Source organism: Myotis brandtii, unplaced genomic scaffold (genome assembly GCF_000412655.1).
Source record: "Myotis brandtii unplaced genomic scaffold, ASM41265v1 scaffold493, whole genome shotgun sequence".
In the NCBI taxonomy this organism is placed as follows: Eukaryota; Metazoa; Chordata; class Mammalia; order Chiroptera; family Vespertilionidae; genus Myotis; species Myotis brandtii.
Genome location: NW_005368827.1, coordinates 3,342,870 through 3,359,946, shown reverse-complemented (window position 1 = coordinate 3,359,946; position 17,077 = coordinate 3,342,870). Strand labels below are relative to the sequence as shown.

The 17,077-nt window shown below is 36.0% G+C and overlaps 1 protein-coding gene across 1 annotated transcript in view; it reads right to left on the bottom strand.

The window, feature by feature from the left end:
• LRP1B (low density lipoprotein receptor-related protein 1B) overlaps window positions 1-17,077 on the bottom strand; it is a 1,756,854-nt gene that overhangs the window by 16,807 nt on the left and 1,722,970 nt on the right. The window contains exon 87 of the mRNA XM_014548045.1: window positions 352-428. Coding sequence (XP_014403531.1) covers window positions 352-428 — 77 coding nt within the window. The remainder of the gene's footprint in view (window positions 1-351; window positions 429-17,077) is intronic.

Sequence of the window (17,077 nt, the reverse complement as noted above, 5' to 3'; positions counted from 1 at the left end):
CTTAGGCTTTTATATATGTATATATGCATAACCCATAGACACAAACAAGAGTATGGTGAAGGCTTGGGTTCAGGTGTGGGCTAGGAAAGGTTAATGGGGGAATAAAGAGGAGATCTGCAATACTTTCAACAATACGTATTTTAGAGAGAGAAAGAGAGAGAGAGAGAGAGAAAGGGCACATAAATGCTGGATCCTGTCATCAGGTGAGAACTCAGAGCTTCATCTTCAAAAAAGAACTGGGATAGCAGAGGATCTTTTGCAAACCTTCATAAAAGACTCAACTCCCCTTACAAAGGCATCAGAAATTATTTATATACTAAAACACACAAGATATGAATCTGAGGCACTTACTTGTGCTGATATGATCAGACTTGCTGCTCTTTGGGGCTTGCCTCTCACATTGTGTGCCTGACCAGTTGGTGGAGCATCTAGAAATATTAAAAAAAAATCAGTGAATAACAACCTACAAGTCTGCTAATTTAGTAACTTCAACCAAATGGAATGGAGGAGCCAGCCATCACAGATTAATGGATATTAGGGAGAGATATCTGCTAATTTCCTGGATATTGTCAGTATGCTGAAGGTAACTTCAGTTGGACGTCACCAGTTTAAATACATTATAAAGTTTAGTTTTATAGCCATTTTTCTTTATTTTATGCTAACCTAAAAATGGTCATATTTTATAGCAAAATGGAAATCTTAATTAAAATTTGGGAATTAATTTGAGAAATACTGAAAATTATAAGTAGCCAATATAAAAATTGTGCTTGATTGTCAAATAAATCCTCCTTTAGTAAATTTCTGTGATTGAAAAAGTTTGTGTGTTTTTTTTTCTGGTTGTTCTGAGTCCAAAGTGGAACTAGCTATCACTGAAGCTGCAGAATGTTTACTCTCTTAAGCAGATAAAAGAAAATAGAGTGTTTTCTCATTTAAAAATCATACTTCTATGACTATCATACTTCTATTATAATATAAAGAATATGCCCATGTTTTTATTGTCTTCCTTAAAATAATAGATAGGATTAAAATCCATTATTTAAACATAAATCATGACCATAGAATTAGCTGGTTACATCAAATAAATTCTAGAGTGGTTCTAGTTATTTTGAACAATGCTTGTTGGCTAAGATACACAAGATGCCTCCCTGTATTTGTCAGTGGAAATTCACAGAGCAATCATTTAATGGGCTTCAGTTCTTATTTAAAATAACAGTAAAAAAACACCATATCAACAATTGTTGCACACAGTAAAAGAACATCTTCTAGAACCATTCCAAGAATATCTTTCTGGTCATAATGGCCAATCTAAATAACTGCAATTTCAAGGTCTCTGCCAGTTCTGTCATAGCCAATTTAGATAGCTGAAGCTATTTTCAGAACGAGGCTTTGGTGATGTCATGTTCATTGTTTGGGATATTCAAGAAGACAATACTGGCTGCTCGAATACAAGGACAATATTTCATAAAATCATTATTGCCGATAAACTCAAACCATGAAAATTAAAATTTGTTTCATAAATGCATATATTAACTTTAGCATAATTAATAATAGTAATGCTATTAAACATAGTTATTTGATGAATAATTATATTGTCAAACTATGAATATGGAGCATGATTTAAATGGAAGTTAATATCACTATATTATGGTTAGGCTTTCACATACAGTATCCTAACTTTTTTGTTCAATGTTTTTATAAAAAGCTTATACATATATATATTTTCCTACACATCACATTTATTATATACCATATTATAAGTCAATCATTAAAGTAGGTAAATAAATTTTAAGGCCACGCTTATGACGTTGTCCATATTACTAAAGTGAGGCCATTGAATGAGCACATTTTTCAAGGAATTATAATAAAGTGGACACAATAAAAACATAATATTTTAAAAAGTCACTTTTCTTTCTCAGTTGTGGTTTTTCAGATGAATGATTGAGAAATTTGTTCCAGTTCTTCACAGTTGTAAATTCTTGACACAGTCCACAGATAATTTACAATAAGATGTTTAGTAAGACTTTGCAAATATGTTGTTGGAGTGAATTCTGATCATTGAAAAATTCTTTTTGCTTTATATTTGTCAAATCTTCCTAACGGACCACTGAGAAAGTTTTAAAGCTCTGATTAAAAGAATAATGCTGATTGCTTTAGTAATTGTATTATATTGCTGATGTTGTACAAAGCTATTTTTGTGCAATTATATTGAACTAGAGGCCTGATGTACGAAATTCATGTAAGGGGCTCGACCCCTGCCACAGCGTTAGCTGCCTCATCTGCCTTGGCCCCCGCCCACCACATGACCGCCTGGGCTCTCACAGCCCCAGCTTCATCAGGAAGATCGTCAGGTCTAATTAGTATATTACGCTTTTATTATTATAGATTACTGATTAAAATATCAAAATTTGCTCTTTATACTACCTTCTTTAATTAAAAGAAAAAAACCTAAAGCAGGGTTCATGTTAAATAAGAGGAATGACCTAAGATAAACTATGTTACTAGAGAAAAAGAACTCCTGGGGGCTCATCATTACTCTAAGATGCTTGAAAGTCAGAAAATGAAAATGCTCAGAAATTGGAAGATTAGATGCTAATTGACCAGATTCTGTTCTGATATAAACATCATGCATTTTAAGTACTTTTGCAAGTTATAAAGTATATGCCACTGAAACTTTAAAAGAGCAGAGATATTTTTAAACAAAAAAGATAAAGATAGTATGATTCTTATTCCAAATTTATGGATTATGTTAACAATGTTGATTGATTTCTTATTTTACCCATAGCTTAGACCCAGAACTGTATTCATAAGAGATAAAAGCAAGAACCTGCTAGTAGTCATAATGCTCCTATCTTTCAAATGGAGGCACATTTAAATTCCCTAAACTGCAGGAAATATTTTACTTATTCATACTGGAAATAACTCTCAAAGATTGTGCTGAAGAAATAATTAACAGTTATACATTTTAATCAGCTGTTGATCACCTTGTAAGGTTCTCCATACTCCTTATTAAATAACCAAGGCCTGGTGCATGAAATTCATGCACTAGGCGGGGGAGGGGGTCCCTCAGCCTGGCCTGCACCTTCTCCCAGTCTGGGAGCCTTCAGGGGATGTCCGACTGCTGGGGAGGCGGGACAGGCTCCTGCCACCACTGCTGCATTCACCAGCCGTGAGCCCATCTTCTGGTTGAGCAGTGCTCCCCCTATGGGAGTGCACCAACCACCAGGGGGCAGCTCCTGCATTGAGCACCTGCCCCCTGGTGGTCAGTGCACGTCACAGCGAATGGTCGTTCCACCGTTCTGTCGATTTCCATATTAGCCTTTTATTATATAGGATTATATAGGATGCTTTATGGCCAAAGATAAAATAAGATACATTACACTGTTCTACATTTGTTCCAGTATTAAAAAAAAATCCTTTGAGATATTAAATCAAATAGATACCATTATTTCTGTTGCCTGCTTTACAAAATTCCTAGTTAAGACATTTGTTGCTCCACAAATTCTCCCAATGGTTGATTTAAGACCAACTACTTTTATCATTTTTACAAAAATGCATATGTCTTCACACTCTGAGTAGACTGCAATGACCAAAGACATTAATGGCAAAGCATTTAAGAATTGGAATGTGTGCAGATAATCAAAATGTGTCCAAATCCCCCACTGAATTATTTGCATAATCATGCTGACTATAATACCTCTGACATCTGTCTCTTTTTCCTTATTCCTCAAGCAAAATCCGAAGTCCACGCCTTGGTCATCTTTAATCTGTGCTTCTCCCTGCTATTCATCCTAGGACTGTTATCTTCAAGTTAGTCCTGCATGGCCCTTCTAAGAAACCACTTTTTTTCCTCACCATCATTAACACCTGTACATTGTTTATTTTAAACTTTTTCTACAATTGTTTTCCACTTTGAGACAATGAAAAATCACTTCTTTTTATGTGTTGGTCACCAAACCACTCTGAGTTATTTAACTTTTTAAATACTATCATGAGTTTTAACTAAGTATTGTTAGATTAGGGAAATAGAGATAAACTGATAGATTCTTATTCTAATTACCTAAACAATTATTTATTATTCTTTCTTCTAATCATCAAATGAAAATATTTCTCCTAGCAGTTTCTTGAAGTCAATAGCTGTCTGATTTAACATTCTTTTTGACTTTTTCTCTTTTCTCCTAGGCCAGTGGTCGGCAAACTCATTAGTCAACAGAGCCAAATATCAACAGTACAATGATTGAAATTTCTTTTGAGAGCCAAAGTTTTTATACTTAAACTATATAGGTAGGTACATTGTTATTAACTTAATTAGGGTACTCCTAAGGCTTAGGAAGAGCCACACTCAAGGGGCCAAAGAGCCGCATGTGGCTCGCGAGCTGCAGTTTGCCGACCACTGTAGGACCTAGGCCATTTGACATTTTTTTTAAAAGGTTGTTTACTGTTACATTATGTTCTTAACTATATTCTTCCACTCCATTGTAGTTATATGTATAAAATATTCTTAAATTATATTTTATGGTATTTTATTTATTTTCTAGATTAGACTAATGATTAACAAAATGGAAAAAAAAATTGTTAAAATTCAAATTCTGAAATCCCATATACATAAATTTTCATTTAACACATTGGAGTTGTGGCCAGAAATATGCATTTTAACAGTGACTCTAATGCAAGCAATTCACAAATCATACTTCAAAAATTATATCCCCACAGACATTGTCCTTATACCAAATATTATTCAATCATTAAAAAAAAATTTAGGGGCATAGGTAAACACCGGAGACTGCTGCCGCAAACAACCACTTCAAAAATACAACTAAAAGACGGAACGGACATCACCCAGAACCACAGGAAGGCTGGCTGAGGAGAGACTCTTCAACTAGAAGGAAAAATAACAGCACACCGAGGCTCAGAGGAGGCGCAGTGTGGAAAAAACTCAGGTGCGGAGGTGCGCGCGCAAAGCGGGCTGGTGGCTGAGAGCGCGGTTGTCGTTTTCGGTCAGGGGGGAGTCTCAGACTCTGAGCTCCAGATACGGGCGAATCGCTGGGGACTCGGACCCAAACGGGAGAAGCGGGAGTGTCTGGCATCAGTTGGAAGGCAGCTTTCCCTCCGAGGTTTGCAGCGGTTCCGGGGGTTCTGAGAAGCAGAGCCTCTGGGAACAGGACTGAGGGCACCATAACGGCTCCCTCCGCCCGCCCTGCCCTGTTGATCCCGCCCCGCCCAAGCCCTGCACAGAGCCATTTGCCGGTTTGCCTCAGGCAAAGGCTAGATTAGCACCTCCCCAGAGGACAGAAGTTTTCAGCGGCAGACACAGCTGATTCACACAGCCAGTCGGCCTGGTGGTCAAATCCCTCTAGTATTAACTACAACAATCAAGGCTCAACTAGAACAAGACTGCGCACAAAGACCACTAGGGGGTGCACCAAGAAAGCATAAAAAATGCGGAGACAAAAAAACATGACAGAAATGGAGGATATAGAGCTAAAAAACGCAATTTTGAGGGCTTGCAATAAACTTCTGGAGAGCCTCACGAAAACTAATGAGACCCTCGATGCTATGATAAAGAAACAACTAGAAATTAAGCATACACGGTCGGAAATAAAGAATATTACACCCAATAGCAGACCAGAGGAGCGCAAGAATCAAGCCAAAGATTTGAAATGCGAAGAAGCAAAAAACACCCAACCGGAAAAGCAAAATGAAAAAAGAATCCGAAAATACGAAGATAGTGTAAGGAGCCTCTGGGACAGCTTCAAGCGTACAAACATCAGAATAATTGGGGTGCCAGAAGATGAGAGACAGCAAGATATTGAAAACCTATTTGAAGAAATAATGGCAGAAAACTTCCCCCACCTGGTGAAAGAAATGGACTTACAGGTCCAAGAAGCGCAGAGAACCCCAAACAAAAGGAATCCAAAGAGGACCACACCAAGACACATCATAATTAAAATGCCAAGAGCAAAAGACAAAGAGAGAATCTTAAAAGCAGCAAGAGAAAGAGACTCAATTACCTACAAGGGAATACCCATACGACTGTCAGCTGATTTCTCAACAGAAACTTTGCAGGCCAGAAGGGAATGGCAAGAAATATTCAAAGTGATGAATACCAAGAACCTACAACCAAGATTACTTTATCCAGCAAAGCTATCATTCAGAATTGAAGGTCAGATAAAGAGCTTCACAGATAAGGAAAAGCTAAAGGAGTTCATCACCACTAAACCAGTATTATACGAAATGCTGAAAGGTATCCTTTAAGAAGAGGAAGAAGAAAAAGGTAAAGATACAAATTGTGAACAACAAACATGCATCTATCAACAAGTGAATCTAAGAATCAAGTGAATAAATAATCTGATGTACAGAATGAACTGGTGATTATAATGAATCAGGGACATAGAAAGGGAATGGACTGACTATTCTTGGGGGGGAAAGGGGAATGGGAGATGCGGGAAGAAACTGGGAGGGGAGTTATGGGAGGGGAAAAAAGAGGAACAAATGTAATCTGAACAATAAAGATTTAATAAAAAAAAATTTAGGATGGGAATAACGATATGCATATCTAGCATGATTGTGCGAAAGAGTAAATAATATCAGTAGAATTTGTTTACATACTACCTAAAAAACTGAGTAGGTTTTTATTTTAGGTAACCAATTCTCATCTGAATGTTACTATATGAATTGTATTGTTAGGTAATTTATTATGTCATTTTTTAATATATATTTTATTGATTTTTTACAGAGAGAAAGGGAGAGAGATAGAGAGTTAGAAACATCGATGAGAGAGAAACATCGATCAGCTGCCTCCTGCACACGCCCTACCGGGGATGTGCCTGCAACCAAGGTGCATGCTCTTGGCCGTAATCGAACCTGGGACCATTCAGTCCACAGGCCGACACTCTATCCACTGAGCCAAACTGGTTAGGGCTATTATGTCATTTTTAAAAGCTGTTTTTATTGATTTCGGAGAGGGGAAGAGAGAGGGAGAGATAGGAATGTTGATGAGAGAGAAACATGGGATCAGCTGCCTTCTGCAAGGCCCTACTTGGGATCGAGCCCTCAACCTGGGCATGTGCCCTAGAATTCTGAAAACTCCTGGTGCCTGGAATAATGCTCAACCATGGAGCCACAAGGGCTGGGCTATTATGTCTTTTAGCAGTTTGTGAGGTTATTGTATTTTACAGTATTATCTGTTCCAATTCTACTTTTCTGTGACACGGAGAAATATTTTTGTGTAAAGGCAATTGTGTAACACATATTACTAGGAAGCACAATAAACATTTTAGAATATCAAAATAAGTTTGGCATATATAACAACATGTAATCTTTACAAAGGAACAGTTTTTACATTTAATTGCATAAATATAAGACATATAATTACACTGTCCAAAATAATGATAGCTTTGAAAAAGTAGAGTGATTAGTACAAGGAAAACTGAAATGAGATATAAAGTACTGAGGGTGTATTTGAAATCTTATGTATTGCCTTTCAGTGTAACGATGATCAACTTACTTGGACTACATACACATGTTATTTTGTAGAAATGTGGTCTAGAGTTGCGTGCTTTGGGAAGACTTCAAAATAAAATAGTAAGATTAATATTTGCTCCCTGCTTTCATCAAATATAAAGGTCATGAAACTCTTTTAACCTAGGTAAAATTCAAAAGTGAACTTTAAAGCAATCTAAAATTGAATTTCTCCTCATATATATGTGCTAGGCTGCCCTTATTAACCATGATGATGAAGATATTCAGAAGAAATATCTTTAGTATTCCCTTTTCTTTCTACACAGAGAGGGAAAATGGCATGCAGGAGTTAAAGAATGCTTAGAAAACTTGTAGTACCATGCATATTTTTGTGCTTCACAAATCTCATTCAGTATAAATAAAAAAATATGACTGTGTTTTATGCACCAGATTTATACAATAGCATGTTCATATACTAGGTGAAGAAAATTAGAAAATTAAAAGTCACTTGCAAAATATGATTTTTCTGATTAATTCTGAAAATTTTACTCCTTTGGGGTTGAGCCATGATTTCTTTGTTCACAAAAGACCTAATTTTGAAGCTCTACACTCGATGTAGCCCCCAGCACCATTTTTGCCCTCTCTCCTGGCAGATAGAAGTATTATAACATGTTAAAAAAAATCATTGCATTTTGAACAGATATTTGTATATTTAGTCACCTGTTTATTAATTTTACTTTAAAGCAAGAATTCATCTGTTATTGTTCTACCTTTTGAGATAACAATTATTTCATATATAATAATTCATAATTTTTGTGCGATGCCTCAAAAAATTTCTACTCTAACTTTGATGAAAAGTTTGCATGAGATTTAATTTACATATACTGAATTTTGTGCCAGATCTCATAGTAAGTATTTTCATACAAAAAATACTCTTATTTAACTTCTATAATGATGTATAAAGTTGGAATTATTTACTGTATGTTAAAATGGTTTTCCCGAAAGGGCATAGTAATAAGTGGTAGAAATAAAATAGGAGTTATTATTTCATCATTGTTATCTGTGACAATGCCATATCCTTCTAATTCATTGCAAGAGTAGGAATAAGTCATTTTTCTTACTCTCTCATTCCAGTCCCTTAACAAGAAAGTCAAAATTTGTCTGAACAAAAGAAAATAAATGCTTTTTTTTGAGAAGTAAAGTTGTAAGACTTACACATTGGCTCAGACTTTTGGTCAATAATGCCTAATAATCTCTCTCTGGCAGTGAAAGTTAGGAACATGTCATTAAAGGAAGTTAATATCCTTCTTGCTATCAACTTTACATTTTGTGCTGGTTCCAAATCCTGTATATGTGTCTTATATATCTTTTTTATTAATATCTCAATAATTTTATATTAATTGCCTATTGAAATAATACTATTTTGGATAAATTGGGCTAAACAAAATATATTATTAAAATTAATTTCTCCTTTTTTGTTTTGTTTTTTACTTTTTAAAAATGTGGCCATTAGGAAACTTAAAATTACATACATGGCTCACATAATAATTTTAAAGACACAGCATTTATAAATTCATCTGTCATTACTCAATACAATTTTAACTCCCCCAAAAATTTACTCTATATTTCACTTATTTGGTATTTTTCATATATAATATTGTACTGCAATTTCTATTTATTCAGCACATTCTCTATTCACACTAGACTGTTACTTCTTACATGGCAATAACTAGGTATTACCCTGCTTTTTAAAAAAATATATATTTTTATTGATTTCAGAGAGAAGAAGGGAGAGGTAGAGAGAGATTGAAACATCAATGATGATAGAGAATCATTGATTGGTTGCCTCCTGCACACCCCCTACTGGGTATCCAGCCTGCAACCTGGGCATGTGCCCTTGACCTGAATAGAACCTGGGACCCTTCAGTCTGCAGGCCAACAGTCATTGAGCCAAATTGGATGGGGTTCCTTATTTTTCTTCATAGCAGCACAATTCACCATAGCTAAAATTTGGAAACAGCCTAAGTGACCATCAGCCGATGAGTGGATTAAAAAACTGTTGTACAACTATAAAATGGAATACTACGCTGCTGTAAAAAAGAAGGAATTCTTACCATTTGCAACAGCATGGATGGAACTGGAGAGCATTAGGCTAAGCAAAATAAGCCAGTCAGAGAAAGATAAATATCACATGATCTCACTCATTTGTGGAATATAATAAACAACATAAACTGATGAACAAAAACAGATCCAGAGACAGAGAAACATCAATCAGATCGTCAAACCTCAGAGGGAAGGTAGGGGAGGGTAGGGATAAGGAGGAGAGATCAACCAAAGGATTTGTATGCTAGCATATAGGCCTAACCAATGGACAAGGACAACAGGGGGGTGAGGGCATAAGTGGGGGCTGGGGGAGTAATGGGGGATAAGGACACATATGTAATACCTTAATCAATAATAATAATACAAAAAGACCAACATTAGGTAGCATCTTAAATTTGTGTGTGTTGTCATAAGTACACTGGATTCAACTCTGTAATAACATCATGCCTACTTTAAAAATATTATATTAAATCATTTTGTTAGCGAGTACTGACAACATTAGTAAAACAAAATTAATCTTATTTTAATATTAAGATAATTTGGTCAGAAAGAGTTTTTGATTTTTGAGAAGTGTTAATGTGGTGAAGTAAAAAAATAATGGGATGTTCAGTAAACTCTCACCAACAATTACTTTAGGAAAAGTAAAAATTAATGAGAAATTTCAATTGAAATGGTGACCATGAATGAAATAAAATTAGTAAAATGGATTGTTTAAAGTGATTTATTTTAGGAGGTAAGGAGAAGTATAAAAGAAAAGATGAAATCTAGTTTGCCAAGAAATTATCCATAAATGGAGGTTTGTTAAAATTGGGTGATTTAAGTTAGAAATGTTTAAACATAAAATTCTGTGCAGGCAACTTGAGCAGAAATGGCCACTGAAGTGTGGAATGATGACTGAATAAGTATTAAAAAAATGAAATCTCTAGTAATGGAAACCTTTTACCATCTAGATACTCCCCAGGAAATTTTATTGAAAGCAGATAGGAAAGGTATAAGTGTTTTTTAGAGTGCGTAGAAAATTTCTACTTAACTGAATACATTACATGCATCAACTGAAAGGAAAAAGGAACAATCATAAAATTAGTATTAAGTAATCCAGTGGATGTAATTGAAGACATAAAAGTAGGCCATTACACTAGAAGCAGTGGTTACAATTTTATAGTTAAAGGTGAGAAGAAAAACTGAATATATGCTGCAATATGAGTAGAAAGCTCTATCTTCATGGTGCCGAGATGAATGGCCAATTCCAAAATGGGCTTAAAACATACCAAACCATGGTGGGAAGGTGGTGGTGAAAAATCTCCATTCTAAGTGCCAATCAGACAGACAACTACTTTGCAACCTGAATATTTTATGTTTTAGCACAAACTAGAAGTAAACAATAAAGAATTTGAAAGCCTTTCCTATTTCTTAGGGCTTCTGCAGTGCCGGGTGGTGAAATCTAAAACATATTATAATGGGGGTGTCTGGCATATCCAACTCCATTCATTCATTCATTCATTCATTCATTCTTCATTATATAAAATCAGATAGATGGTCACATTCCAGCAAGTTGGGCATGTAAAAATATTACATCTTCAATGATATAAACTGTGCACTCTTTAGTTCTTGTCCCATGCTTCTGCCAACTAAGAAATGCTAATTTTTTCCAATTACAACAATTCTAAAGGTGCTTATCTGATGGAAACTTTGACATGGAAATCTGTTGCAGTTTAGTTTTCTTGACTTGTCCCTGACTTGGGATATGAGAGCAAGAAATAAACCTTTATTGTTAAAAGCATCTGAAATCTGTGTTTGCTTTTACAACAGTAAAATACAGGAAAGCTTATATATTTCTAGGAACTTATCTATTTCTTCTAGGTTATGAATTTGGTGTCATATCATCTTTCATAGCATTCTAATATGAGCCTTTGTATATCTGTGATGTCTGTGGTAACTTTTTCTCTTTTATTTCTGATTTTGTTTATATGAATCTTTTTTTTTTTTCTCAGTGAGTCTAGCCAGGGGTTTGTCCATTTTATTAATCTTTTTCAAGAACCAGCTCTTTGTTGTGATAATTTTTGATTAGTCTTTCTGTTCTTTATTGTGTTCAATTCTTCTCTAATTTTTATTATTTCATTTCTTCTGCTGCTTTGGGTTGCATTTGTTCTTTTTTGTTGTTGTTGTTGTTGTTCTTTAAGATGTGGTGTTAGGTTGTTTACTGGGGATGTTTCTTGTTTCTTTAGATAGGCCTGTAATGATGTAAACTTCCCTCTTATCACTGCTTTCGCTGCATCCTGGAACTTTTGATATTGTTATATTATCATTCTCATTTGTCTCCATATATATTTTTATCTCACCTTTAATTTCTTCTTTCACCCAGTCTTTTCTTAGTCATGGGTTGTTTAATCTCTACATAATTGTGGGTTTCTTTACTTCATTTTTGCAGTTGATTTATAATTTCAAAACATTGTAGTCAGAGAATATGCTTGGTATAAATTCAATCTTCTTGAATTTGTTGAGGCTAGTTTTGTGACCCAACATATGGTGTATGCCTGAGAATGCTCCATGTGCACAGGATAATATATATCCTTCCTAGACTGAATCATGAAGAAATGGAAAATCTAAATAGACTGATAAACACTGAAGAAATTAAAACAACTATCAAAAACCTCCCCCCACCCCCAATAAAATGACTCCACTAGTGAATTCTACCAAACATTCTAAAGAAGATTAAAAACCTGTCTTTCTCAAACTCTTCCAAAAATTGAAGAAGAGGCAATACTTCCTAACACATTTTATGAGTCCAACATAACCCTGATACCAAAACCTGGCAAGAATAACACTAGAAAAGAAAACTATAGACCAATATCTCTGATGAATACAGATGCAAAAATCTTAAACAAAATACTAGCAAATCAAATACAACAATACATTTAAAAAATAATATACCATGATCAAGTGGGGTTTATTGCAGGGGCACAAGAATGGTTTAACATAAGCAAATCAATCAATGTAATACACCACATTAACAAAACTAGGGATAAAGATTATATGATCTTATCAATAGATGCAGTAAAAGCATTTGATAATATACAGCATCTATTTATGATTAAAATACTCGGTAAAATGAGTATAGAAGGAAAGTATGTCAATATAATAAAGACCATAGATGATAAACCCTCAGCCAATATCACACCCAATGGGGAAAAACTGAAAACTTTTTCTCTAAAATCAGGAACAAGACAAGGATGCCCACTCTCACCACCCTTATTTAACAGTTTTGGAAATCTTAGCCAGAGCAATAAGGCAAGAAGAGAAATAAATAATGTTATCCAAATTGGGAAAAAGGAAGTAAAGTGTCACTTTTTGCAGATGACATGATTCTGTATATAGAATACCTTAAAGAATCCTCCAAAAAACTATTAGAAACAATAAAAAAATACAGTAAAGCTACAGTATACAAAATTAATGTACAGAGATCCATTGCTTTCCTATATACTAACATTCATTATTGAAACTTCAGAAAAAGAAGTAAAAAATATGTCTTTTGCAATCACAACCAAAGGAATACAATACCTAGGAATAAACTTAATGAAAGATGTGAAGGATCTATATACTGAAAACTAGAAGCACTATTAAAAGAAATTGAAAAAGACACAGTGAAATAGAAAAAAATATTTCATGTTCATGGATTGGAAGAATCAACATAGTCAAAAGGCCATGTTATCCAAAGCAACATACAGATTTAATGCAATCCCTATCAAAATCCCAGTGCCATTCTTTAAAGAAATAGAACAAAAAAATTGTCAGATTTGTATGGAACCACAAAAGACACCAAATAGCCAAAGCAATCCTGTGAAAAAAGAACAAAGCTGGAAATATCACAATACCAGAATTCAAATTATACTACAGAGCTATGATAATCAAAACAGCATGGTATTGACAGAAGAACAAACACACAGATCAATGGAACAGATTTGAGACCCCAGAAATAAAACCACAAGTATATGGGCAGATAATTTTTGACAAAGGAGCCAAAAACACACAATGGAGAGAAAAAAGACTCTTCAATAAATGGTGTTTGGAGAATTGGAACGTCACATGCAAAATAATAAAACTAGATTATGGCTTGTCCTCTTGTACAAAAAGTATTTAAAAACTAGAGGCCTGATGCACAAAATTTGTGCAAGAGTAGATCTTCCTTCCCCGAGCTGCCGGCACCGGCTTCCCTCTGGCACCCAGGGCCTGGGCTTCCCTCCGAACCCAGCTACGTCCAGAAGGATGTCCAGTCTAATTAGCATATTACCCTTTTATTATTATAGATGGGTCAAAGAATTAAATATAAGATCTGACACAAAAAAGTACAAAGAAGAAAATGTAGGTACTGAGTTTATGGAACTTGGTCGTAGAGAACATTTTATGAATTTGACCCAAAAGGGAAGTAAAGGCAAAAATAAATTAATGGACTATATCAACCTAAACTGCCTCTGCATGGCAAAAGAAACCAACAACAAAATAAAAAGGCAAGATACCGAATGGGAGATGATATTTGCAAACCACAGCTCTGACAAGGGGTTAATATCCAGAATATCTAAAGAACTCATACAACTCAACAACAAGTAAACAGACAATCCAATTAAAAAATGGGCAGAGGACCTGAACAGACACCTCTCCCAAGAAGACATACAAACAGCCAACAGATATGTGAAAAGATGTTCAACCTCACTGACTATTAGGATAATTCAAATCAAAACTACAAAGAGATTCTAGGTCACACCTGTTAGAATAGCTATTATCAACAAGACAAGCAATAACAAGTGTTAGGGACGTTGCAGAGAAAAAGGGTCAAAGACGTAAATATAAGGCTTTCACTGCTGATGGGAATGTAAACTGGTCCAGCCACTATGGAAATAATATGGAGGCTCCTTAAAAAATTAGAGAATCGCCCTAACCGGTTTGGCTCAATGGATAGAGCGTCGGCCTGCGGACTGAAGGGTCCCAGGTTTGATTCTGGTCAAGGGCATGTACCTTGGTTACGGGCACATCCCCAGTAGGGGGTGTTCAGGAGGCAGCTGATTGATGTTTCTCTCTCATCGATGTTTCTAACTCTCTATCCCTCTCCCTTCCTCTCTGTAAAAAAAAATCAATAAAATATATTTTTAAAAAATTAGAGAATAGAATTACCATATGACCCAGCAATACCTCTTCTGGGTATCTATCCAAAAACTTGAAAACATTTATTTGCAAAGACATATTCACCCCTATGTTCAATGCAGCATTATTTACAGAGGCCAAGACATGGAGACAAAGTGTCCTTTGATAGAGGGTTGGATAAAGATATGGTACATATATACAATGAGTACTATTCAGCCACAAAAAAAAGATGAAATACTGCCATTTAAGACAGCATGGGTGGATCTTGAGACTATTATGCTAAACAAAATAAGTCAGTCAGAAAAGGTAAGAACCATATGATTTCACTCCTATGTGGGATATAAAGCTTGCATTCATAGACACAGACAAAAGTAGGATGGATAACAGAGGGAAGGGGGTGTGGGGACAGTAAAGGTTAAAGGGGCACAAATGTATGGTGATGAGAGATGATTTGACTGTGGGTGATAGATACAAAATGCAATATACAGATCATATATCATAGAAATGTACAATTTAAATCTATATGAACCAATGTCACCCAATAAATTTAATTAAAAATATGGGAAAGCAGTTTAATAGAGGGGAACTTTTTAAATTGTTAAAGAAGTAACAATTACACACATGAAAATAATGTCCTATCTAATAAAGAGGTCATATGCAAATTGACCATCATTCCAACACACAAGATAGCCACCCCCATGTGGTCAAAGATGGCCGCACCCATGTGGACACAAGATGGCCAGCAGGGGAGGACAGTTGTGGGTGATCAGCCCAGCAGGGGAGGGTAGTTAGGAGAGACCAGGCTGGCAGGGGAGGGCAGTTAGGGGTGACTGGGCCAGCAGGGGAGGGCAATTGGGGGTGACCAGGCCTGCAGGGGAGGGCAGTTGGACGCGACCAGGCCTGCAGGGGAGCTGTTAGGTATTGATCAGGCAGGCAGAGGAGTGGTTAGGAACCAGCAGTCCTGGATTGTGAGAGAGATGTCTGACTGCCCATCGGGATCGGGCCTAAGTGGGCAGTCGGACATCCCTCAAGGGGTCTCAGATTGGAGAGGGTGCAGGCTGGGCTGAGAGACACCCCCCCATGCACAAATTTTATGCACTGAGCCTCTAGTGTATTTATATTGTATTTGGTTCTTTGATTATTCTGATTTGCTGCTTAAAGATCAAGAACAGGCCCCCAAATCAAGGGAAAATAATGTGAATATATCAAATTTTCATAACAATAACTGCCCATTGTATAACTACATGATAACTGTTCTTCATTAGGCAGTGCCACTTATATTCTCAAAGCACAAACTGGACTTTAAACTGTCCAGGAAAATGTGACATCTGTGTTTTGATTTTCGCCCCCATGGTATGACCAGCCATGAATGTGACTCAAAAGGTAAGGGAAGTAAAGGCAAAAGTAAATGAAAGCTAGAGCAAGCTACAACTTATTACCTGGGATCATAAAGGACAGATATTGATGTGACAGGTTTCCGTGGCCTTACTGCTCCAAAAGAGATGCACATTTCATATTTTGTGCTTTGAAAACATGTCAAGGGGCAGAAAACAAATAAGGGATATGCAGTGACCTGGCCCTTGAAATGTGGGCAGCACAGGCTGTAAAGTTGAATTGCTCAATACCCCTGCTGAAAACTTGTGATCTGCTTAAAATCACTCAGGACAGCTCCCTCGGGCTCCTCCCAGATATTCTCTATGGGCGACAAGGTCCCTGGTCCACATGCAGGAGTGCGGCAGCTCAGCCTGACAGCAGGACCAGGGGAAAGAAACACCAGTTTCCTTTCTGCTACACCAATATTTTGAGAAGCCACTGCCTTCTTTAGCTGTTTTAATATAGGATGATAATCCCTACCTTTTTAAAATTGTGACAGAAACAGAAATCATTATCTTCCCCAAAGTTCCAACAAAGACTTCTGTGGCACCTGTACATTTCCTTGTATGTTTCTCACCCTAAGGACTTACGCTGAACTTTTAATAAAATAATTAGATGGGAACAATCACAAAACCAAGGGAAAGAACACAATGCCTAACACACATCACTCTCATAATGAATGTCCCTTCGGTACTTATGAATTCACTTTTGTATCCTTCTGCATTTTAAGAAGCTTCTTCAGAAATGTTTCAAAAGCTAATTCTCCTGTGTGTTTTCTAGGGTAACGCAGTCCTTTTCTACGGTATTCCTCAGAGGACTTTACTTATTGTAGCTCTCTTCACAGTCACTGTGACCATGGCTATCATTGAACTCCTAACTTTTACTTAGGCCCTATTTCACCTCGCTTTTATTAACAGGAACTTAAAAAAAATCCACACTTCATTTTTCTTCTTCAAATTCCCAGACACCAAATTATACCAGGGTCTTATAATTTTATATTTGGTCT